General features: G+C 40.4%; 1 protein-coding gene across 1 annotated transcript in view; it reads left to right on the forward strand.

The window, feature by feature from the left end:
- MAP3K14 (mitogen-activated protein kinase kinase kinase 14) overlaps positions 1-26,415 on the forward strand; it is a 46,192-nt gene that overhangs the window by 15,543 nt on the left and 4,234 nt on the right. Inside the window, 13 exon segments of the mRNA XM_074261021.1 lie at positions 10,451-10,591; positions 10,594-10,719; positions 12,059-12,128; positions 14,781-14,991; positions 15,123-15,695; positions 16,225-16,362; positions 21,079-21,208; positions 21,487-21,618; positions 22,670-22,774; positions 24,002-24,165; positions 24,486-24,636; positions 25,171-25,530; positions 25,760-25,866. Of these exon segments, the coding sequence (XP_074117122.1) occupies positions 10,471-10,591; positions 10,594-10,719; positions 12,059-12,128; positions 14,781-14,991; positions 15,123-15,695; positions 16,225-16,362; positions 21,079-21,208; positions 21,487-21,618; positions 22,670-22,774; positions 24,002-24,165; positions 24,486-24,636; positions 25,171-25,530; positions 25,760-25,866 (2,388 nt within the window). The 5' untranslated portion in view covers positions 10,451-10,470.

The raw sequence follows: 26,415 nt of genomic DNA on the forward strand, positions 1-26,415 counted from the left end.
TTATACATTGTTATGTTTCCTGTAGCTGTTAGCCTCCTAACTCAAAATAAATAAATAAATAAAGGAAGGAAGGAAGGAAAGAAAGAAAGAAAACAAGAAAATAAGCAGGTGTTTAAGGAATACTTGTGGATTAATGGCTGGTGGCTTCTATACCCTAGGCCTAGAAAAGGGAGGAGAAAATGTAAAGTTCTGGAAGCATGTCTCAAACAGCTGTAGATTTTATAAAGAGGCAGAGAAAGGCCAGCCAGGAAAAACTTGCCTGGCTAAACTTTCCTGGAGTAGGCCTGGCTGCCTGTGGACCCAGCTTTTCATAGCCTTTCCCTGCCCTCTCTCTACCCCACCCTGCCACTCACTCCATGGTTGCCAAGTTTTCCTCTGGTCACAGGGTTATTCAGTATCTCTAAACATTTTTCACAAGAGGCTCTCAAGCAGGACTGTTAACCAGAAGTTGTGCCTGTTGCCTATAAATAGAAGTAGGAAGCTTTGGCTAGAAAAGTTGAAAGGCTGGCTGATGAAACTGAATTACCTTCCCCCTTCCTAAGTCACAATTGATTAAATTTGTTGTACCTCCCCACTTCAGAAAGAAAACACTTAAATCATTTGGAACTAAAAGAGACCTTGAATGTCAGTTGGTACCACTGAGGCCCTAAGAGGCAAAGTGACCTGCCCACACTCATACAAGCAGCAGGTAGCATTCTTGAGGAGGTGATTCCTTTCAGATTGGTCTTCCTGGGCAAGTCTTTCCCTACTCTCATCCATTTTTTTCAACTCACTGACCAAAATAATTTTTCCTTCTTTTAAAAAAAAATTTATTATAGCTTTTCATTTTTAAAAATACATGCAAAGATTTTCAACATTCACCTTTGCAAAACCTTAAGTTCCAAATTTTTCTCCCTCCCTCCTTCTTTCTCCCCTCCCCTAGACAGCAAGCAATCCAATATGGATTAAACATGTACAATTCTTCTAAATAATAAAATAATTTTTCTAAAGTGTAGATGAGATCATGTCTTGTCCCCCATCCATTAAACCCCAATGACTTCCCTATAGGTAACTGCAGGATTAAATATAAGATCTACTTTGGGGCACTTAAAAATCTTTATAAATGGGTCCCTTTCCAGTCTTCTTATGCCCTACTCGCCTCTACCCATTCTGTGATCCACCAATGTAGTTGATGTGCCTCACACACAATATTCCATCTGCCTACAATGTTCCAGGCACTGTACTAAGGACTGGGGATACAAAAAGAGACAAAAGATAGAGACAAATATATACAAAGCAAACTCTATGTAGGATATATAGGAAATAATTAATGGTATCTAGGCACTGGAATTAGGAAGTGTTGGGGAAAGCTTCCTGTACAAGGCAGGATTTTAGGTGGAACTTAAAGAAAGCTAGGGAGGTCAGTGGTCAGAAGACAAGAAAGAGAGTGAACCAGGCACACTTATTCCCTGGTATCGGCTGTCCTGCACACCTGGAATGCTCTCTCTCATCATCACTGCTTCTTCATGTCTGGCCCCCTTACAGACTCAAGTCATACATTTTGCCAGAGAATTGTTGCAATCTCCCCAGCAGCTGGAGCCTTCTCCAAGTTTGTCTTTCATTTATTCTTGTATCTGTTATCTCTTCTGTTAGCATGTGGACTTCTTAAATGCCCAGACTGTTGTTGTCTGTCTGGCTTTCTGTATATCCCCAATATTTTAAGCATAGCAGGCACTTAGTAAATGCTTGTTGATTGAATATTGTTTTCAATACTTTCATATCTATTATCTCCTTGAATGAAAGCATGACTGTATTTGTTTTTAAGTTCTCAGCAATTTACACAATAGTATTCTAGGAGTTCTTGAGCAAACTAGAGCACTTGGAAGAAGCCTGGTGGGAGAGGGAAAATTTGAGCTCCCCTTTGAAGAAATGAGTAGGACGCAGATCTGAAATGCTCTCTTTCTCTGCTTCTCTGCTCTTCATCCCTGGCTACTGTAGCTGGATCACTGACTGGTGGAAGGAATAAAGTATAAGGCTGGAAAGATGTTCTCATTTCCTCTCAGCAACCAAGTTGAAGGGGAGGATTTTATTATTTATTTATGTATTATTGTTATATTGTCCTATGACTCACCTGAGTGGTTCTGTGATTACGTGCACCTATGATAGTGTTTTCATTTAGCTCACAGTCAGATCCTTGTCTCATGGGCTGTACAACACTCCCCGTGCTTTGAGTTAAATTAAAATGCATTTAGAAAGTAATAAACAAATAAATAAAAATACATAAAACTTAGATAATATTAATATGTAGGGTTTTTGTTTGTTTGTTTGTTTGTTTGTTTAACTGAGGCTGGGGTTAAGTGACTTGCTCAGGGTCACACAACTAGGAAGTGTTAAGTGTCAGACCACATTTGAACTCGGGTCCTCCTAAATTCAAGGCTGGTGCTCTATCCACTGCGCCACCTAGCTGCCCCAATATGTAGTTTTCAAAGTCAATATTTGGCCTACATACATCTTTATTTACAGTTTAATAGCTGTTATTTCTATATGAATTTAGCACCACTGCTCTAGAAATTCAGAGGAGAAAAAGAGTGTTACCTTAGTCCAGGATAATTAGGGAAAGTTTCTAGGTGGTTTCTTGAATTTGGATGAAATTTGGTTAAGACAGGAATGAGTGGGGAGGGCAAGTAGTCAAGGTGGGAAGGATCAGAGAAATAAAATATGGAGCTAGGAAGACTTGTTTGAAACAGATCAGTTAGAGTAGAGCAAAGGGTTGGGGACAAGGAGGAGCATGTGATAGTAAGAAATAGGGTTGGAAATATAAACTGGAATCTCTTGGCTTTGGGAAGTTAGATCTTTTCTGAGCCAATCTCTGACTTCTCTTCCCTTTATTTGCCTTGCATTAGCCTTTGAGGCTTCAGTTTTTCATTCTTGGCTACTGCAACCTGACTTGGCCCAATGAAGCCTGGTGTCTAGGCAGGTTGGAAGATCACAAGAAGCAGCACTGGAATGACTTTGATTTAAAGCTAATGCCTTATTAAGAAAATTGAGTTATTCCACTTCTATTTGTCCTGCTATAAATTCAAAGTACAGGTTTTCATTTCAAATTATTATTCTCTAAATTACTAAATGGACTTACATTAGTCTATCCTCATCTTTCAGTAACACTCTCATCATCAAGAAGTCTTCATTAGTGTTAAAATTATGTAGAGCTTAAATCTCCATTTTACTTATGGGGACAATGAGACATATGGAATAACGAAGTAACTTGTTAAAGTGATACCAAGGCCAAATGGTGCTAAAATCCAAGAATTATATTGTCATTCATTAAGCATTATTCCTCCATCTTGGTTGTTCACAATATATCCCTTAAAAAGACTCAGTATAAGTCAGAGCCAACTTTTTTGTGATTTAATATTTTGTTTTTCCTAATTACATATAAAATTTTTAGCATTTAAAAAACTGTTCTAAATTCTTTTTCTCCTTGTCCTCTCCCCCTCTTTGAGAAGTTAAGTAACTTGATATAGATTATACATGTGTAATTGAATAGGAGCCAGTTTTGAAACTGGGACTGAGAAATGAAGTAGATGGCAAAACTTCACCATGAGGCAGCAACTAGTTTAGACTGGGAGTTATTGACTTACTTGGCAGGGCAAGGAAGGCAAGGGCCATGTTTGTTTTGTATCCCCTGCTGAACATCTACTATAATGCTTAGCTTGAAGTGGACATGAAATATGCATTTGAGGGGGCAGCTAGATGGCACAGTGGATAGAGCACCAGCCTTGAATTCAGGAGGTCTTGAGTTCAAATCTGGACTCAGACACTTAACTCTTCCTAGCTGTGTGAGCCTGGGCAAGTTACTTAACCCTAGCCTGGGGGGAGGGGGGAGAAAGAAAAAGAAATATGCATTTGACAGAGTTTGGAGATTCCTACATAGCCTCCAAATTGATTGTATTCAGTGAAAAGAGCTCATGAGGTATATGTTATGCCTTCCTGCTATGCATATAGACTGGCCTATTTAGGTAAGGGCTGTTAAACTTCCGGAAAGTTAGCTTTTGTGAATATTCAGAGAGAGAAGTGAACTGGCAGTACCTTTCAGCCCTTTGGCATTGAACCTTGGCATCCAGTGTATTAGCTTATTAAAATGGTTGATTTAACGGGAACATGATGAAAATGTTTAATGATCCTCCATTCAGCAGGTCCCCATAGTTAATCACTGTTTATATTTAGGTTTTCTTTCCCAATAGTCTACTTTTAGGGAAAATAACAAATGATCCTTTTAATATCATGTCAGGGAACGAGGGTTTGGTGAGCTTTTTGGTTGCTGTTTTAAACAGCTGGTTTATAAGATAGCTCCTCATCAGCCAGAAACTTTCATAGAATTATATGCAATCCAGACCCAAAAGGGGACCTTAGAAATCATCTTGCTTTTAGGTATGAGAAGACTGAAATATAGAAAAGCAAAGTGATTAGAAAACCCTAGACTTGGAGTTAGGAAGAAGTGAGTTCAAATTAGTCTCAGACATTTATTAGATGTGTGACCCTAGATAAGTCATTTAATCTCAATCTATCTCATTTTCCTCATTGGTAAAATAGGGATGATAATAACACCAGCCTTACCAGAATGTTGTGAAGATAAAATAGCATCTGTAAAGCACTTTTGTGCTAAATAAACATCAGCTGTTGTTATCATCATCCTCTCAAAGGGTTAGATCAAGCACTTGTTGAAAATTTGGAAATGGGGTTCTAAGCTGGGCTAGATGACTTCTGAGGTCCCTTCTGGCACTGTCATGGCATAGATGGAGTGGATTCATTCAGGAAGACTGAATTCCTGCAGAGCTTATGCCTGTAGAGTAGCACTAAAAGATCTTGGCTGTAGGACCCTAAGAATCTTAGACTTAGAGCTGGAAGGCCTCTTCTAGTTCTTCACAGATGATTCCTTGATTTTATTGATGAGGAAACAAAAGCCAAGAAAAGTAGGAAAGAGGTGGCCCATGGCCATCCAGCTAGTAAGTGGCAGAACCATCTAACCCAGGTCCTCTTTACACATGAATTAGGTGTTTGATAAACATTTCTTAAATTATTCATTGTAGAACTACCTGAGTTACTTACACCTTCCTCCCCCCCCCAAAAAAGTCCCCAAACCAACCTCCTATTGAGCTACTTGAAGAAAGCAAAGCCAGAGTTACTAAGGAACCATGAGAAACCACAATATAGTGTGCTCATAAATACATTCTGAGTCCCTGGAGATATTGAATAATATAATCCCCCTTTCTATTATTCCTTGGTTTTCTTATGAATGTGGGGAACACAGAGTAGATTTGGGTGTAAGCACCTTCCTGCCCTGTGAAAAGAACATAGGAATGGATACCCACTGGTGAGGGCGTGTTTGCGAAGCATGGACAGGGATGGGGAAATTTTTCCTGATGAATTTTTTTAGGCTGTAGATTTTCTATTAGTCTATTTCAAGGCAAGAGTAGAGTCATCCTAGTGCCATTAACTCTTAGCTCCAAACTTCTGGGCTTCCACCTTGCCATATGGCTAGGATTTTAAGACAGGAAATCACTTGTCCATCATGATGTCTCCTAAATAGCCAGGTAATCTTAGCAATAAAGTCCTTGGTTCTGCATTTTCCCCAACAATCTCTTTTGCATTTTGATCTGGATTGTAGTGCTTTTTTTTTTCAGTCTAAGTTTCAATACAAAAGTTTAGAGAGCTTGAAGAGGAGAGTGGGTGTTCACAGCTGCTGGGCAAAATTATACACTAGAATAGCTTAGTGAACTTGGAGGATAGTTCACTGAGTGCCTGAGTCACTGTCATGTGGCTGATGGAAGGCTCTGAAGCCAACCACAGGGGATTGTTTTACAGCTCTCTGGCACTCATTGTGTTTCCCTGAGGAGGTGATACCTTAATACTGCTCGCCTGGTGTCCTTCACCAGTTGTGCTCTAGGGCTGCAGCTGCTGTCTGTTAAGTTAGCCCTGAATGTGCTCCTTGTTATCTTGGCTTGTAAGCTTGCCAGGTTGGTTGAATCATGAACAGAACTAGGAGGGATGTATGGACTTGGCTTCCTAAGCCAAAACATCCACTTATCCTCAGCAAGGGCAACTTCTTCTTAACCTTAGGTACAAAAAGTCAGTTGCCCCTGGCTGGACACCTGTCAGAAACAAGACAGCTGTGTCCACTTAACTCCATAAAGAGTTTAAGGCTTTCCGAGCTAGGCCTCTGTCTTCTTACAGAGAGGTGCTTGTTTATATTTTGAATGGGGTTAAGTTATATCAGGTTCGGTATTGGTGGTTTCCAAGATTTTCAACAAATTTATGATAAGCAAATAGTCTGGATACCTAGATTTTGGTCCCAGTTGTGCCACTGATTTGTTGGATTTCCTGGAGCAAATCAGTTTAGTAAGGCATAGTTTGGTGTTCAGGATCAGTGTAGTGTACACTGCAGTGTAGAGGGAACTTATATTATACCAGCCACAGTAAAGGTTGTTGTTTGTCCTTTGTCTTGAAGTGGTACCTCAGAGTTGTTTTAGTTTGCATGTCTCTAATTATTAATGATTTAGAACATATTTTCAGTGACTGTAGATAGTTTTCCCTGACTTCATCTAAAAACTATCTGTTCATATCTTTTGACTATTTATTAGCTGAGAAATGATTTGTATTCTTACAAATTGACTCAGTTCTCTATATATTTGAGAAATTCTGTAAAATTTTTTACCTATCCTTAATTAAACTGAGACCTGTTAAAGACCTTAGCTTGTTACCCCCTGCATCCAGGGTCATCTCCAGTACTCCTGATCTATATCTTGCCACTGGACCAAAATGGATCAGGAAGAGAAATTAAGGCTGTTGACTTTGTATATGCCCCCCTTCCCTCTCAAGCAAGTCAAGCTATCACTCTCATGTTATCATCATTGGACCCCCTTCAAGAGTGAAGGATGAACATAATTTCAGTTTAGGAAAATAAAACATACTCACCTGAAAAGGGATGGAATACAAGCTGAATCCTTAAGGGTGGAGGGCCCATGGAGTCAAGTAAGCTGAGAGAAATTAGAGAAGACTGTCCTTTTCTTTAACTCATCTTAAACCACCTAAAAAATTTTCAGTGAATAATAACTCTTCATTTGATACCTTGCTTGGTATCAAATAAAAATTTCCTGGGATAAACAGGGCTGTAATTACCCTTTAAGGAACTTTAAATGTAATATGGATCAAGATTTTGTCATTGTCTTATTGCAAAGTGGCCTGGTTATAACTCTGAGGTAGCACCTTACACCTTTCAGATTGACTAAGTTGACAGGAAAAGATAATGATAAATGTTGGAGGGGATGTGGGGAAAATGGGACACTAGTTCATTGTTGGTGGAGTTGTGAACAGATCAAACCATTCTGGAGAGCAATCTGGTACTATGCTCAAAGGGCTATAAAAGAGCTATAAAACTGTTCAATACCCTTTGAGCCAGCAGTGCCATTACTGGGTCTGTATCCCAAGGAAATCATAAAAGAGGGAAAAGGATCCCCATTTGCAAAAATGTTTGTAGAAGCTCTTTTTGTAGCAGCAAAGAATTGGAAAATGAGTGGATGCCCATCAATTGGAATGCCTGAACAAGTTGTGGTACATGAAGGTAATGGAATATTATTGTTTTATAAAAAAAATGATGAACAAACTGATTATAAAAAGGCCTGGAAAGTTTTACATGAACTGATGCTGAGTGAAACAAACAGAACCAGGAATATATTATTGTGCATAATAACAGAAAGAATATGTGATGATCAACTTGATTGTTCTCAATGATTCAGTGATCCAAAGCAATCCCAATAGACTATGGACAGAAAATGTCATCTGCATCCAGAAAAAGAACTAAGGAGAGTGAATGTAAATCAATACATGCTCTGTTCACTTCTTTTTTCTGTTTTTTTTTTTTTTATTTCTCTCATGGTTTTCCCTTTTGCTCTGATTTTTCTCTTCCAACATGATTCATAAAAGCAATGTATATTAAGAATAAACTTACTACAATAAAAAAGTGACTTGGTTGTTTACACAAATTTACAATAAGTTCAAGCCCTCTAAAATAAATAACTCCTTTGGTTATAGGAGAGAAGGTGGCCAGGAAAAAAAAAAGAATTTTCATTTCTTCCTTTCATATTTTGATCAGTGTTTAGAGAGGCTGCACTTGGAATGGACAACTTCAGCTATTGCTGGTTTTTAAAATTTGAATGTTTAGAAGTACTCTTAAGTTTTTAAAAAGCAATTCCATGCAAACATCATTGTAGGAAGCATGCTAGTAGTAAGGATCACTTCCAATTATATCTTTGTACCTGACATCTTCCTCTATGTATGACCAAAAACTTTTTTGTAAGATGAAAATATTTGAAGCTAAAAACCCCAACCATATTAACAGAGAAAGAGCCAGCCTCTGGTCGTCTACATGGTTTCCTCTCCTCTGCTTCATACCTCACTCTCAACGTAACCTTAATTCTGACCTTGTCACCCCACTAAAACTGCTCTCTTCAAAGTTGCCAGTGATCTCTTAATGGCTAAATTGGATGGCATTTCTCCATCCCTATCTTTGTTGACCACAACATATGTATCATCTGATACTATTGACCACCCTCTCTGGAAACTCTCTTCACTGGGTATTCATGGCGCTGCCTCCTCTTGATTCTCGCATCTGCCTGACAACTTCCTCAGTCATCATTGCTGATTTGTTATCCATATCTTGTCCTCTAAATATGATTGTAGTACACCCCCTTCCTAAGGTTCTGCCCTGGGTTCTTTTCTCTGCCTACTCTCTCTTGATGACCTCATCAGCTCCCATGGTGTTTCATTATCAGCTCTTAACAGATAATGACCAATCCCTCCATCCCTAGTTTCTATGGCTAAAGCAACTCGTCTTGCCACCAAAACCCATCCCTCTTTCAAATTTCTCTCTCTCTGTCAAAGCCATCTAGATTTTGAGCCTTAACTCTTCACCCTCTCTTACCCCAATATGGCCAACATCTTTCACATCCAGTCCCTTCCTTAGCTTCAAATAGATCCTAGATAAGATTCTCATTACCTATCACTTGGATTATTATGGCAGTCTCTTCTATTTTTTGGTGGAAGATGGGACAATAACCTCAATTGTTTTCTCTACCTTAAGCTTCTGCCCGCTCCATTTGTTCTCCAACCAGTTGCCAGACTGATATTTCTAAAACACTGGGTCTGACTCACTATCCTGACTAAGGAACTTCAGTAGTTCCCTGTTATATCTAAAATGAAAAATAAAAAAACTCATTTTTTTCCCATTTTAAGCCGTTCATAACCAGACCCCATTCTTCTTTTCCAACCTCATTATATCTTAGTCTCCTTCACAGTACGTGGTCTAGCCAAACTGGCCTTCTTGATGTAGCATATAACATTCCACTCCCTCTCTCTATGTCTTGGCACATAGGGGCCCTATCAGTCCTTACTCTTACCCATTAAAATCCCCAAATTTCCTTCAAAACTCAGCTCAAACACATTACTTATAAGAGAACTCTCCCACCTACCCAACTGCTAGTAACTCCCCTACAAAAATGCCTCAGGTTTGTTTTATTTACTCTTATGTGTTGACTCTTCTGATAGAATATAAGCAAGCTCCTTGAGCATAGGGACTGTTTCATTTAAGTCTTTGTATTTCCAATATTAGAGGGACAAAGTTGAATTCTTTTTTGTTGGGAAGAGTTGTGGATAGGTTTTAGAATTGTGTGTGTGTGTGTGTGTGTGTGTGTGTGTGTGTGTGTGTGTTCAAACAATATTTCAGAGTACCTTTTATGTTCCAGGAACCATATAATATACAAAGATGAATAATATGTAGTCACATCCTCCAAGAAACTCAAAGCCTAGTAAAAGATATGACACATACATCATCCCTGTACTACACAAAATAGCATGAAACAGCCAGTAGAAGGATAATAATAATAATAAAGTAATAATGTGACAGTATCCTATGAAATATATAAAGTACCATGATGTTAGTTCATGGCTAGAAGGGGTTAGTTCAAGAAGGACATTCCTGGAAGGAATGATATTTAGGCTGGGCCTTGATTTAAAAAAACTCAAACCTGTTAAGGGGGGGGAGGGAGAAGGAGGGGAAAAATTAGAACTAAAGGTTTGGCCATTGTCGATTGTAAAATTACCCATGCATATATCTGGTAAATAAAAACTAAAACAAACAAACAAAAATTCAATTTTTCTTTTCCTAATGTTTTCCTTTTCTGACCTTGCCCTACTTTCAGAATATTCCATTTTCCTTCCTTGATATTAATTCATTCAACAAACATTTAACTACCACCGTATATTTTCTGGGGTAGAGAGCACAGTAAAAAGTTTTGCTAAAGCATTGTTTCTTCTCAACTTATAGCATAAGACCAAAATATAGCTAACAGTATTTCAGAATATTACATTGTGAATGAATTAGAGAGTTTTCAACATGTGATTTGGTTTTCCTCAGAGTCTCAGTGAAGCTGTGAGATGGCAGTGATGGAGATTATGTGCCAAAGTGCACCAGACTCAGATATTGGGCACCAGAAAGAGCTTGCCAAGGGAAAGAGCCAGATTCCAGCCAAGAAGTCCAGCTCTGTCTGCAAGCTTGAACTGTGGAGAAGAACCGGGTTTTCTGTGGACAGTGGGAAATTCTGAACGATGTAATCACCAAAGGCACAGCCAAGGAAGGCATGGAAGGAGGATCGGCTTCCATCTCCATCATTGCCCAGGCAGAATGTAAGTGGTAATCCAATCATTTCAGTGCTCTTAGTCTAGGGAGAGAGGGAGAGCAATTCTTTTTCATCATCTGCAGATCTGAGTTTGATCTTGCTTTAACTTTAAAGAGTGAATTTCTGCCTCATTCTCCCTTATTCTATCAATGGTTTGTGTGGTTGGAGAACCACTCCTGAGATACAATCCCTATTTCTTCTGGTGGGAGGTTTACAAGTTTTCTTGGGCTTCCTAACATTTTGAAAATAGTTATCACACATATACCCTCTCTTAATGTTGTAGTCAGGATAGAGAAAAATATTGTCATTTGTGCTATTAGACAAAGGGAGGAATTTTCATGTGTGGCAAGAAACATGGATGATTCCAAAAGCAACAGTAAGAAGTCATGCCTGTGTCATATGTTTTATGAGAGAATTTATGATGTAGAAGAGGGCAGATTTCTTTGAAGACTCCCTTTTTGACTGTATTCTTTGACCCTTCACCTACTTGATAGGTCCATCCTCACACCTCCCATGAATCCAGCACCTAGCTCTGTAGGTCGACTGGGTATAAAACAGAAGTAGTATTATAAGGCTTGTCATCTTCTCCTGCTAGGAAAAGCTTCCTTCCTAAGAAAGGAGTGAATTCAGGGAGGCTCCCAGAGGGGACTGAGATGCTCCTGAGGGAAGCAGGGCTAGATACAAGATGCCTCTCAAGGCCTCAGCTGGCAATGCTGCCTCTAGGGAAATAAAAAAATTTTGACCAGGACAAGTTGTCCTGGCAGGTCAACAGCCCTTCTGTCCATTCCATCTCCAGTTTGTAATAAGAGCTGACATTTAGATAACATTTGAAGGTTTGCAGAATGCTTTTAGACACTTTCGATTGGTATCAAGAGATGTCAGGAATTTGGGGGGAACCAGAGAGTCATATCTAAAGAGATGAGGGATAAAACCTACATAAAATCCCATATCTACTGGTGGGACAAATTACTCCCCTTATTTTCTTTATTTGTAATAATAAGTAGGGAACTAGACTAGGTGATCTCTTAAATTTCTTCCAGCCTTGGCCTAAAATTGAAAAGTCAGTAAGATTCAGTCAAGAGAATGAAAACCCAAAACGAGGGGTGATGTTGAGGGGGTCTTGAGTGGTAAGAAGAGAGGATCATGGGAGCTGACAGTAAAAGAAGTCAAGTGGTGAAAGGAAAGGGAAGATAGTGTTCCAGACACTAGGGTACAATTACTTATTGTAACTGGTCGCTGTGAAACTTTTCATACCTTGACCTAGGTGCTTATTTTCTGTTAACATTAATTCATCTAACTGTTGAACACTTGTCTTTCTCTTCACACCCCCCATTTCCTTCAAACAGGTGAGAACAGCCAAGAGTTCAGTCCCACCTTTTCAGAAAGAATTTTTATTGCTGGCTCAAAACAGTACAGGTAAGAAGACAGCTTCAAAGAAGAACATATCTCCTTTGCTCTACTGAATAAACTGGAGCAACTCCCTCTCTACTTTCTAGGGAATAGCTTCCGGAATGAGGCAAAGTTTGCTGGCTCAACTCTTCTCTTGACAAAATAAGTTTTTTTTAGATGCTTTCTACAGCTCATGATATCTTGCAAACTAGAGATTTCTTTCTCCTGAAGCATTAGTTTACCTTGCTTCCTTCAATCCTTTGTCATCAGGGAGGATTTTGGGAAACATCACTAATAGCACCTGATATCTGGCCCCTAAGAAGTACTGCCTGAACTGCCTTCCTTGTTTAGGAAATACTTATTTGTGCAGTGTCCAAACTAAACTCCTCTCTCCTCTGAGAAATGTTAAGGTGACATTTAAACATAAGGAAATCCGACCATAAGAAATCCGACCTTTCCATAGGAAATCAGAGTTCATAGAATTGTAGATTTTTTTCTTTAAATTTTTATTTTCCCTAGTTACATGTAGAAACAACATTTTTTTGGTTATACATGTACATTCATCTTTTTTAATATATTTCATTATGAATTATATTGGGAGAGAAAATTCAGAACAAAAGGGAAAAACCATAAGAGGGGGAAAAAAGCACAGAAGAAAAAGAAAAAAAAAAAGTAAACATAGCATGTGTCCATTTATATTGAGTCTCCATAGTTATCTCTCTGTATTTGAATGGCATTTTCTATCCAAGAATCATTAAAGCTAAAAAGGACCTGAGAAGTTACCTTCATTTGACAGAGTAACTTGTCCAGGGTCATCAAGCTAGTGAATGTCTAGGATTTGAAGACAAGTCCCCAACTCTCAATCTTGTACTCTGTGTTTTGCCTCACAGTACCCTAAGGGCATGCCCTTCCTCCTAAAACCTCTTTCCCTTACTCCCAATAGAGACAACATTAAAAACCTCCAACTAAGTTAACTTTAAAAAATGTCCTTCCTCTACTTTGTTTCTATTCAAACATCATTATCCAGGAAATCAAGAGTCATTAATGTTGAGAATTGGGAAATTATTCTAGTGAATTGAACAAGTCTCCATCCTACTAAGACATGTCAAATGTCTTAATAATGATATTAGTTGATGTTTACATAACACTTGAAGCTTTACAAAATGCCTTAAATGCTTCACAGCAATTCTATAAGGTATTATCATCTCAGGTACAACATTGTTTACTCTATTTTAGACAATTCTTGCTTACTGTAATGTGTAAGTTGATTATTCCTCATACCTCCTCTCCTTGGGGAGCTCGGCAGTGGCCTTGCCTCTTCTGCAATAGCCCCAGAGGGTTCTGGGCTTGGAATTCCAGAAGCCAGAAGGACTTCAGTGCCTAGGCACCATTCCCCACAGCTAGAGCAGCTTCGGTGCCCAGAGCCGCTTGCCATCAATGCTGCTTCAACCAAAAGGAAGAAACTATATTAGTTTCTGAGAGCTGTTCAGAACTATCCCATAATTTAAAGCGAAACATGTTTGACTTTTGTTACAAAACAACTATAGCAAATTCAGGGCTAAGGGTAGGGTTGTAGACAAATCCCTTGTAATTGATGCTCCATTATGATTGAATGAATCCAAATGGCAAACTTAACCCAAGGTTGCAAAGTGTAACATGCTGTCCATTTTCCAGCCATTTGGAGAACCTGAGATAAGTTCTTAGATCTTTGGCTAGTTCATACACCTAGATTCAACTGTATACAGCATAAACTGCCTGTCGGGTCCTCTTCAGTTTGGGGAAGAAAAGCCCACATTACTCTCTGCCCAATGGAGTAAAGAAACTATATTCACCAAAGCAAAGCAGAAAATATGTTTTGATTTGTATATTCAAGTCAATAGCCATTTATTAAGTGTTCATCGTTTGCCATATATGATATTAAACTTTTAAGGATAGGAAGTGAGGCAAAAAGACAGTTGCTACTGTCAAAGAGCTCACAATGTAATTCAAGAGACAGTATGCAAATACCTATGTATAAACAAGCTAAATCCAAATAAATTTGATAAGGCCCTAGCATTAAAGGGTTTGGGGCAGGGCTTCTTGTAAAAGGTGCCATTTTAGCTGGGACTTGAAGGGCACATTGTGCTAAGCACTGGAAGGCATATGAGGAAGTCTAAGATAAATGGATCTGCCCTAAAAGAGCTCACGGGAATGCAGCTTGGGCAATAAGATACACCCAGGAAAAGATCACTAATAATGCGAGCCACTGTATGGTAAGGGTCAAGTAAGTGATACAGAAAATGCATGCTCAGAGTACTGAAGTGGAGAGGCCACTGCCAGCCAGGCCAGTTAATCACCAGATTTGAGAGCAATAGATACTCTGGTATTCATGTGGAGCTGCCCAAATCTTGTCAACAGATCTCACATTCCTCTAAGAATGAGTTGGGGATAGGGAGGAGAGACCTTCAGCAGCCTCAAAATGCTCCTCTAAAAGCATCCTTCAAAAAGTGACCAGAACAACTCCTTTATTGTGTCCGGATCCATCCCTTCCTAGTGCGTGTCTCTTTCCTGTTTGTTCTTAACCATCCCTTCAATGAACCTTTTTGCAGAGTGGGGTACAAGGGGTGGCAGGCAAGGAGGGGGCTCCCAGGAGGCACTTGCATGTGCCTATTGAAGCAGAATTATCTCTTCCTTTGACAGCCGATCTGATAGTCTGGACCAAATCCCCAACAATGTTGCCCACTCAACAGAAGGAAAAATTACTCCTGCCTGTTGGAAGGCAAAACGGCGAAACAAGGCTGGGAAGAAACGAAAGAAGAAAAGCTCCAAGGTGCCAGGCCAGAGAGGTGAACCCTTGGCCAAGCCTCTCCCCAAAACCCCTGAACAAGAAAGCTGCATGATCCCTGTACAGGTGAGCAAGCTCTGCGTTAGGCCGCTTGTGTATGGCCTCAGCTGGCCCCTGAGAGGGGTTGGGGGGTGGAGAGGGGTTGAGTGACAGTGCTCATCAGAGGCTCTGCCTAATGCTCATGTTTTCCCTACTAGGAGGATGAATCCTCAGGCCCATATTTCAGCAGTGTCCCTCAGTTTGCCAGTCCTCTGAAGGAGATGGTCCATAGCCCATTGGTTTTTGAGAAAGTAGGAACGGGCCTGCATTCAACACTGAAAACCTACCCTCGAGCTGAACTCCATAAACTGATCAGCCCAGTGCAGTGCTTGAACCACGTGTGGAAACTTCATCATCCCAAGGACTTCATTCCCCAACCAGACCTACTACACTCTTCCCTTCTCCACAAGAGACTGCCCCGTCCTTTCCCCTTCTCCCCACTTGTCATCCAGAAGCCCAGTCCCTTGGGGACCTTCTTGCTGAGTAACTTGGGCCGTGTAGATAGCAAATTCCAGCTGTCTGGCCTAGGCCTGGAGACTCCCTGCCCAAAGCATGGCATCTCCGAAAAGCTTTCCGTGGAGGAATATCTGGTGCATGCCCTGAAGGGAAGTGTGAGTGTGGGTGAGCCCAGGAACCTAACCAGCCTCGCTAAGACCTGGCAGGGAGGAGGGGCAGGTCGCCAGGGCCCAGTCCCTGAGACAGAAGAGAATGAAGGTGTTCTGCTCATTGAGGTAACCCACCAAGAGCACTCACTCCTCAGGGCAGGTGGGCCAGCTACTTAGAACTAGAATAAGAATCTCTTTCAAGCAATATTGGGCTAGGGCTGGGAGGGATAGAGAATCTAAAAGATCATTTTCTAGGTCCCTATTGTTGAAAAAACATTTTCCTAAATGAAATTGACCTGTCACAACAAAGTCAAAAATAATAATCTAGTACTTCATTCAGAAAAAATCCATTGTTGGAGCCTATTAGAATGACCACCACTCTGGTGACCAGGCTAGTTAGTTACCAACCTCAGATAGTTTGAGCAATAGAAAATCTAGTATTAATTTGGAGCTTTTTTTGCTACCCTTTTTCTTCACAACAACCAATTGGGTGACTTTTGCTAAGCTCAAAGGCTCCAGGACTCCAAAAAAGGGTAATCACTTTGAGATGGAAACAACTTGGTACTCAACTTGTTGAGTCTAGGTTAGAGACATCAGGGATGAGGGAGCACCACCAAAAATGATAGCTTAGGAACACTTTTCTGTCTCTCCTTAGAAACTCAAACCAGTGGATTACGAGTACCAAGAAGAAGTTCACTGGACCAAGAGCCAAGACTGCCTGGGCAGAGGTTCCTTTGGGGAGGTGTACAGAATGGAAGACAAGCAGACAGGGTTTCAGTGTGCTGTCAAAAAGGTATGCAGGGGCCTCTTGAGGAGAAGCAGGGCAGCCAGTCATGCGGTAAGCTGGGCATATGTCCAGTTCTGTTCCTTCCTTGCTTTCTTTCAAGGACAATTGTGGAGCAGCTTTGGGTCTGGCATGTACCAGAGCCCTGCTGCTGGTGCTGTCTGCTTTGGTGAGGTGGAGAGGGAAGCTTCCATCCTCCCATGACCCAGAAATAGGAACTCTGTTCTTGTTAGAAGTGTGCTGCATACATGTCGGGTGCAAAAATGCATGTTCATGTTGGAGGCTTCCCTGCGTGGGGGCCAGGACATGAAACCACCACCAAGGCTGTAGTCGAGACATGGAATGGAACTGAATATGCCTATCTAGAGAATCTAGAAAATACCACCTCCCCCAAGCAGGAGAGAGAGGTCAAGTCAAAATGAGATAAATTTAGAAGAGAAAGAAAGAATTCCAGAATTTTACTTTAGCAAAATCTCTGTAGTCTAATCTTCTCATTTCAAAGATGAGTGGAGCATTGTGGCTGAGTGGAAAGATCTCTCCTATAGAGTTGGAAGACCTAATAACCTCCTTAGGCCTTAGGCCTTTATCTTTCAAATGAAGGGCTTGGACTAGATAGCCTTTGAAAGAGCCTTCAGGATTCCTTGGGAATCAAAGACTAGAAGAGAGAAAGTGAACAGAGTGTGTCAAAGCCGGTCCTGGAACACAGAAGCTTCTTAATTATTTCTACCCCAGCATACAGGGGTTTTCCAGGTTGGGAGTGGGGACAGAGAGGAGTAGTAGGAACACAGACTTATGATTTCATCTGTGTAGGGATCTCCTGGCAAGTTCAAGTCTTTCTAGCCTCATTGGACATTACTAAGCCTCTCACACTGTGATTCAGGGAGACTGTGCCTCACTGATGACTCTCTATTTCTGGTCTCCAGGCCTCTGCCCTGTAATTCACTCTCTCCTTAACTGCTACCTCCTAATAGTCTCTCTCCCTTTAAGATGCCACTAAGGCACCATCTTCTGCATGAAGACTTCACCAGTCTCCCCTAAATAGACCTATATTTAACTACTTTTTGAGTGTATTTACTAACTGTTTATATATACATATATTTTTATTTATTTATTTATTTTTGAAATTGGGGTTAAGTGATTTGCCAGGGTCACACAGCTAAGAAGTGTTAAGTGTCTGAGGCCAGACTAGAACTCAGGTCCTCCTGACTTCAAGGCTGGTGCCACCTAGCTGCCCCTAATGTATATATTTTTATATGCTTACTGTCTCTTCCCCACCCACCCACACTCAATGTGAGCTTATTCTATGTATTTATATCCCCAGAACTTAATGCAATACCCAGCAAATAGTAGTCACTTAATAAATATGTCTTAATATCAGTACAGAAAAAATATATAATTTTAAAAATAAAAAGTATAAGTGCAGGTAGGGAGCTGTTCTTTAGCTTATAGGCTTATTGGTCTGCCTGGGTGACCTCAGAGGCTAAATGACTGGCCAATGCAGCTTGAGGCAGGACTTTCCACTTGGGGGTCTCTCACTCCAGGACTGAGTCTCTGACCACTTGTGGCACAATGCATTTTCCTATGCTGAAGTTTCCAAAGTGCTGACCACCCTAGTGGATAGCAACATTATGGTAGAGAATAAATGATTTTTTTTTACCTTACTGTAGTTAACCAGGACCCAGATTTCCTCACCCCCTGGTCCCCATCCAGGGCCTTGTCTCTGTAACATAATGAACCTGGACAGGAAAATATTTAAGATCAAAGTCAATGGCAGGGGCCTAAACATCTTAAGCCTGCTGCTATTGACCTCACCTTGACCTGTACACAGCCTAATTCAGCTGCCCCCTGTTCTGCCTTCTAAAATATAGCTCATATGAATTGGGCACTACCCAGCTCCGTCTCTTGATCTCTCTTCTTGATGACAGCAACTGAAAGATTTGGAAGTGAAAGAATAGGCTAATGTCACCTCTGATATAGGGCAAAATCAGTTTTAAAAATTAATGCATCTCAAATTCAAAGACATAAATTGATAAACATTGAACAAAAGGGGAGCTAATAACTGGTTCTGATTATTATGTTTGAACCAAGTGAAAAACAGAAAGCATCCTGTGGTTTGTAACATGTGATTGCTATGACAACAACCATACAGATCTAAAATCTAGACTGGATAAGGGTGTGGCATGTTCTCTTGGGCCAGGCTCTGCCCTGGAGGTTGGTGAGACAGGGAGGAGGTATCATATCACACTCAAAGATTCTTAAAGCTGGAAAGGGCCTCGGTGATCATCTAACAAGCAGAACTGATTTTCAGTGCCTTTCCTCTCCCGCCTCCCCTTCCCCCAGCTTCCATTTGCAGCCAACATATTTGGGAGTGGGCCATCCCATTGGAAAAATGACAACAATCCTTCTACAATACCTGGCTCCCCTCCTCTAGGCTGGACTTCAATCTAACCCTTTCCTATTATGGAAAATTGACCATTGTTAACCAAACCTGCAAAAACACTGCATACATTTAATGACCAAGGGCCTCTACCCTCCTTCCCAGAAAGAAATACAAAGTCTTCGCCAGCATCATTGGGCATCATCTTCCACTTAGAGGCCAGGGTCAAATGCCTGACTTTCTCTGCCTGAGTTTGACACTGGGTCATAAAAACAGCCATTCCATACAGCAGGGGGGTGGGAACTTCCCAGTTTGTAAAGTGTTTTGCAAATGAACACCTTATTGCTAAGTTTTGTTAGCTCTGGACTTCTTAATTGCTCTCAAGATTCCAAATCCTCAGCCACAAGAATGATGCAATAGAGAAATAGAGAATCTCTCACCCTCCCCTACTCCCCAAAGACAATACAGATATATGAGACCAAAGCACAATTACACTTCCCAGCACCAAATCATCTGCCCAAGACAGCATGGCCTGGTTCATCTCAGTGCTTTCCACCAGACCTCATCAGTGCTTAATTCAGTTCTGATGCCCAGATGTAGCTGGCAAAGCAGTTCTCTAGTCACCTCTTGGAGCTAGTATGCTGGGCTCAGTAACGAGGAAGAGGACCGAGCACAAATCTGGAGAACAAGGATCAGAAACAGCAGGAAAGTGAGGCTTCCTTGTTCTGGGGGAAGAACTCAGAAGTGCAGATGCCACATGATGAGGCCAGCCCTTGTTGGTTCTCCTTCTACAGCATTAGAATCACACAACTCACCACATGTGGCAAGTGCTTACCATGACTGAAAACTTTTCTCTCAGTGGTCAGAATAACTTGTAAAGGGCCGCTAAGTACTACAGTAGGTAGAGTACCAAGCCTAAGGTCAGAAAGACCTGAGTTCAAAGTTTACTGATTTCTTGACCCTCAGTAAATCTCTTATCCCGGCTTGCCTCAATTTCCTCATCTGTAGAATGAGTTAAAGAAGGAAATGATAAACCACTCTAGTATCTCTGTCGAGAAAACCCCAATTGGTATCACAGAGAGTCAGACACAACTGAACAGCACCACACTAATTTGTCATGATGGAGTCTTAGCTAACTCATTTCATCATGACATAGGCTTAATGTTAGCTCCTTAAGAGCAGAGAATGCCTCTGATTTGCTCTGATGCCCAGCACAGCCTCATACCCTCATAAACACGCACATTTCCAGTAAAGTCTGAAACATTGAAGAGTTAAGTTATATCTACAGATCTTTTGAAATATTAAAAACACCTTCAAGTTTGCATTTTTCAGTCATGAAGAAATTCTCATTCTTTTGCCCTTTGGTTAAGGATTTTAGAGTTGGGAAGACTGATAAGTTTAAGAAAAAAAAAATTTTGAGCAAGTTCTTAAAACTTTTTACTAAGCTACCCACTACACTGTTTATAACTAGAAAAGCTACATTTTCCATACAGAGGCAGTACATCCAGAGTTTCTTGTGCAATCAGAGCTTCTGCTTTGCAGATTAGCTGTTCTGCTCTACTAAATCACTGAGTAAAATCATGTGAGCCATATTGTAGATCCCTTGGAGTTGGAGGGAGGGGGAAAAGAGAGGAGATGCTGCTATACTGGTGCCCTCTGCTGTTCAGACATCAGAGAAGGAGTTCTGTCTGATTGGACAGGAAAAAAGTGTGTGGAGTATTTCAGAGCTTGGGTCTGAAAGGTTCCTTTTAATAAAAGGCCAAAGCACAAGTGACTGAGGAACTCTGACCAGTAGTCTGAATGGAAACACAGATTTTATAAGAAGAGACCCAAATGCTAGTAAGCTGCTTTTATAGAAGCTGCTGTCAAGTTAGAGTATCATGACCACTGTTGCTATCTCTCCTCTCTTTTCCCCTATCCCATGAATGAAGAGGGACTGTATTTTAGTTTTTCTCAATTAGATCTACTACTAGCAAAATGCTAAGAATCTGGTTATTGAATAAATGTTACAAATTATTGTTAGCCAGCATGATCAGTATATAGTGTTGAGATATTGTAGTTAACATTAAGCTATGTTTACTACAAATATGGATTGCCATTTGGGGGAAACTTCAGTAATAAAATGTGCCTGACAATAAAACCCTGATCTGTAATTGAGTCATAAATAACTTACAAAATACTCTGTGCTCTTGCAGTGCCCTCAGGGTTATCATCATAAACAATAGCATTGTACCAGAAGGAGACAAAAATTTCTGGTTGAAAAGTTGCCAAATAAATCATTTCATGTTGTTCACTCTGATAATTTGAAGGTTCCAACTAACTTTTGTCTCCCCCTTGATTCCTTCCAGGTACATGTCGGAGTTTTTCGTGCAGAGGAGTTAACGGCATGTGCTGGACTGACATCACCCAACTTCGTCCCCTTGTATGGTGCTGTGAAGGAAGGTCCCTGGATCAACATCTTTATGGAGCTTATGGAAGGTAAGAAAAAATGACTTGAGGCCCTTCCTCCTCCTATGTACCTCTTTCTTTGCTTCTCGGAAGATGAGAACTTCTCTCATCCTCTTCAGTTCTTTATGTTTGTATCTCCCTTCCTCTGGTGGGAATTGCTTTAATTAGCTTCTGATTGTTGCTACTCCACTTAGTTCCCTTCTTGAAGAGCAGCTAAGACCACATTTCATTAGAGGGAGGGTCTTAGAGAAAAGTATTATTCTTACACTTCACAGTCTGAAGACTAGAACTAATTTTTTTCCTCTTAGGTGGCTCACTGGGTCAGCTGATAAAACAGAAGGGCTGCCTTCCAGAAGACCGAGCCCTTTTTTACTTGGGCCAAGCCTTGGAAGGGCTGGAATATCTCCATACACGAAGGATTCTACATGGAGATGTAAAAGGTGAAAATCACAGGATGACACATTCTGACCTAGAGCTAGCTTAGCTCAGAGAATCTTTGTCCAGAAGTTCCTTGACTCCATTTTGCTGAATAATCTTCTATTTTTTTCTTCCTTCCCAATCATCCTCTAATAAGATGTTCTTAACTAGAGTCTGTGAACTTGTTATATTTTTTAAAAATATTTTCAGTATAATTTGTTTCCTTTGTAATCTTATATATTTGAGTCATTTAAAATGTTATTCTGAGACGAAATTCATAGCTTTCACTTGACTTCTAAAGGGACTCATCATAATCAATATTTATTATGTGTCATTATCAGCTATGTGCCAGGCACTATGCTAAGTGTTAGGGATACAAAAAGAGGCAAAAGATAAGAATCTCCCTTTAAGGAGCTTACAATCTAATAGGGGTAGGTAACATGCAAATAAAAATACACAAAGCAAGCTGTATACAGGATGAACAAGACTTAATAACAGAGGGAAGGCTCTAGAATAGTTACCCCATGAAGGTTAAGAACCTATTCTCTAGTCAAAGGAAAAACATTTTTAGTGCTCTTGACTTGACCATTGTAGCAAGTGGTATTGTTAGAGAACTGAAAAGTCATCCTAACATCTACAATCCCAGAACTAGATTTGGGAATGCTAAAAATGCACTTTACAAATTAGAATTTTGGAGATAATGCCATCAGAAGAGTATTTTGGGCACCCTTTTCCCCTTCCTTCCCTGCAGGCCAGCTTTGCCCTAATGGTACATCTGTGCCAAACTGACTAGCACCTCCTACACTGGAGTGATTGAAAGTAGCCTAGAATAAAATGAATGACAACATTAACAGAGCTTTGGGAGGGAAGTTTACAAAGTTTGAGTCAAATTTCAGTGTGAGCTGTAATCTCTCTTTTGTGAGTAATAAAATTAGTTAGAAATATCCAAAACTACTGTGAATCAGCCAGAGTGTGGATTCATTGGGGACCACACCAGGCTAGACTGGGGGTGGTTTGGAAATCAGCATCACTCCCCTCTCTGATCTTTGTCCTCTTTCTCTGGGCTCCCAACAGCTGACAATGTTCTATTGTCTGGTGATGGCAGCCGGGCACTCCTCTGTGACTTTGGCCATTCTACCAGCTTGCAGCCTGATGGCTTGGGAAAGTCCTTTCTTACAGGTAAGGCTCTTGGATTAACCCCACTTTTGTTTTGGTTTTAAATAGTAATTTATTTTTTCCAAATATATGTAAAGATATTTTGACTCCAAAACATAGTTTTTAACATACATTTTTTAAAAACTTTGTGTTCTAAATTTTTCTCCCTCTCTCCCTTAACTCTCCCCTCCCCAAGACAGCAAGTAATCTGATATAGGTTAAATATGTGCAATTCTTTTAAATATATTTCCATATTTGTCATGTTGTACAAGAAAAATCAGACCAAAAAGGAAAAAACACAGGAAAGAAAAAAATAAACCAACAACATAAAGGTGAAAATATTATTTCAATCCACATTTGATCTCCATAGTTCTTTCTCTGGATGTGGATGGCACTTTCAATCGAGCCAAGTCTATGAGAGTCGATCATCACATAATCCTGTTGTTACTATAGTATGATGTTCTCCTGGTTCTGCTCGCTTCATTCAGCATCAGTTCATGTAGGTGTTTCCAATCTTTTCTGAGATCATCCTGCTGATCATTTCTCATAAAATAATAATATTCTATCACATTCATATACCATAACTTATTCAGCCATTCCCTGAACTGATATGGGCATCCATTCAATTTCTAGTTCCTTGCCCCACTACAAAAAGAGCTGCTCCAAACATTTTTGCACATGTGGGATCTTTTCTCCTTTTTTATTATCTTTCTTGAATACAGACCCAGTAATGAGACTGATAGATCAAAGGTTAACCCTATTTTTGTGACTAGTTAACTAACTAGTAGTGTCAACAAAACTATAATTTTGGACTGACATACTTGAAGACATCTTTCCGTTCACCTAGATCTTGGATTTTAAAATGTGTTGATTTTGACTGAAGAAAGCAAACTTACCCATATTTCAACTTTTCTTATTCAGAAACTCATGTTGGGAATTCTAAGTATAAATTTTATTTTCATTGTCTGACCACAATAACCACACTTTTAAAAAGCACATTAAAGAAGAAATTTAGTACAGAGGTCAGAGACTATTAGAGACACAATTTCACCAGACCCTAGGATAGATTGTAGTGTATGCATTTTCACCAATTTGATTCATCAAATGTGAATTTCATTTAGAAGATTTGTATCTTCAGAGTGCTTTTACATAGTGATTTTGGAGGAAACCATGGGAGATCAGTAGGTGGTTTTCTCCTCGGCCTCCTGCTTGCTAGAATTCTAAGAAATGATTTTACCCTTGTTTTTCCAGGGGACTACATCCCTGGCACAGAAACCCACATGGCTCCAGAAGTGGTGATGGGAAAATGCTGTGACTCAAAAGTAGACATCTGGAGCAGCTGCTGCATGATGCTGCACATGCTCAATGGATGTCATCCTTGGACCCAGTATTATAGTCGGCCTCTCTGCCTCAAGGTGAGTGATGATAGCATGTCCAGTTGTTGTCTGGATGGGTCAGAGATTCCCCCACCACACACTCATGTGCCCTGATGGGTTCAAAAGTAAAGGACATCCAGTTTCTTGCTGCCTGATTCTTTTGTATTTCCATCTAACATCATTCTTTTAGGTAGAACTTGCATAGGTCAAGTCATTGCTTGTACCTTCAAGATCTCTGGCTAGAGCCCAATTTTTAACATTTTGACTGCAAAACAGAGTATAGTAGAAAGAGGAAATTGAATATAGAGGATTTATTCCTCAAGATAAAGCCCACCCATTTTTCTTTCAAAATCTCACAGATTGCTAATGAGCCACCACCTGTGAGAGAGATTCCTCCTTCTTGCACCCCTCTCACTGCTCAGGCCATCCAGGAGGGATTAGAGAAAGAACCTGTTCACAGGGCATCTGCCACAGAGCTAAGGAGAAAGATCTTTCTGGCATTGCAGCAAGGTAAGGAACTTAATACTTCTCTTACTGGGCTATCACCTCCCCAAGCTAGGAAGCCTCTGAGATCCATTTGACCAAATCGACAGAATTCCCAAATTTTATTGTTGATCTAATCCACACATACAGCATCCTATGGGTGCACTCTCCTGGGGAGTACTAACTGGGAATAGAGGGCACTTTGGGAGCAAGGGAAGATTAGTTTACTCCTAAGAGTCTAAAATTAGATCTCTGGATTGCTATTAACTGAGACCTTCTCCCTGTATGTTCTGCCAGTTCTTAATCATATAGTTAGAAGTATTAAAAGTAGAATTTTAAAAATTAATCACAATTAAGTTTGAGTCTGAAGGATCCCCCAGCTCTGGAAACTACCTCGATTCCCTTCCCTATGAGCTTTTCTTTGTCTTCTTGTCAGCCTGTTCCATAGCTCCGCCAATATGAAACTTTCTTAAAGATACCCCATTTTCCAGGCACCTGGGGACCCATAGAAAAGTAGAAATGTAATGTTTCACCTCTGTATGTATCCTTTGTGTTTTTTAGTGGGAGGTTTGAAAAGTCCTTGGAGAGGACAATATAAGGAACCAAGACAGTTGCCTTCCAACAAAGACAATAGTCTAGAAACACTGGAATCCTTATCTATGCCAAGTGAGCCCATCCCAGAGGCTCCAGAGCCTGGGCTGGCCACTGAAGCAGTGGGTTTGACTGCCAAACTTCAGCCACCTTTACCACCAGAGCCACCAGAGCGAAATAAATTGTTACCTCTGAGGCTGAGCCAAGAGGAGTCTGGGACCTGGGAACTTCTGCCTCTTTCTTCCTTGGGCCACATCCCTGCCAAGAGCTTTGCTTCAGGGGAGCGAAAATCAACCTCTTCAGATGAGGAACTTCAGCAACTTGAGATAGGTAATGACCTTCTCTAGACAATCCAGGCCTGGTCACTGAGAGGGCCTGGTTCTAGGGTGGCTGGTTCTTCCTCCTTGAGCTTAGTGTTTTCTAAGTGGGTTCTCCCCTTCACACTCTCCAGTGAGATTTTCTGCTTTTTGATCCTCTTCTTTCTGCATGAGTTCTTCCAAGGGTGGGGGGAGTCAGCCCATTCTGGTGATTTATACCTGGTCCTGCCTTTTTCTTGCAGAATTATTTCTGAACAGTCTATCTCAGCCATATTCCCTAGAGGAGCAGGAGCAAATGCTCTCTTGTCTCAGCATTGACAGCCTCTCCCTATCTGATGCTGGTGAGAAGGTAAAAAACTCATTTTCCAAGGACTGCTCTGGAGATAGGAGCCCTTTCTTGGCACAAATCAGTGTTTTAATAATTCAGTTACTGGCTTGATGGCTTTCCCATTCCTTGTTTTCTGTGTTGCTTATGCACACAGTCTAGATCTCAAGACAGGTTCATATTGGGGAACTAGGTTAATTGATACTTGTAGAAACGGGTGAATGTCCTATGTGTGAATAGAGGGAAAAACAGATTCCCTTACTCTGAGTTTGTCCACTTTTTTTTTTTAGTAAATAGAAGCTAACATCTCACAGGGAAATTGTTTTAAGGGAAAAGATAGTCCAGTTTCAACTGATACAGAAGTGGGTCCAAATAACCCCAAAAAATTACAGAATTGATTTATTGGCCCTCATTCATACAATTTACCTTTTCCTTTATGTCAGGCCCTGCATGAGCCCTTGAACAAATGCTTGCAGGTTGAATAGTTGTCAGCCTAGACCAGTGAACCCATATGGAATTTTAACTGTTTCTCTGCCAATTTTAGAAAGATGACATCTTTCCCCAAAATGTGAG

The sequence above is a fragment of the Sminthopsis crassicaudata genome, chromosome 4 (genome assembly GCF_048593235.1).
Source record: "Sminthopsis crassicaudata isolate SCR6 chromosome 4, ASM4859323v1, whole genome shotgun sequence".
Lineage (NCBI taxonomy): Eukaryota > Metazoa > Chordata > Mammalia > Dasyuromorphia > Dasyuridae > Sminthopsis > Sminthopsis crassicaudata.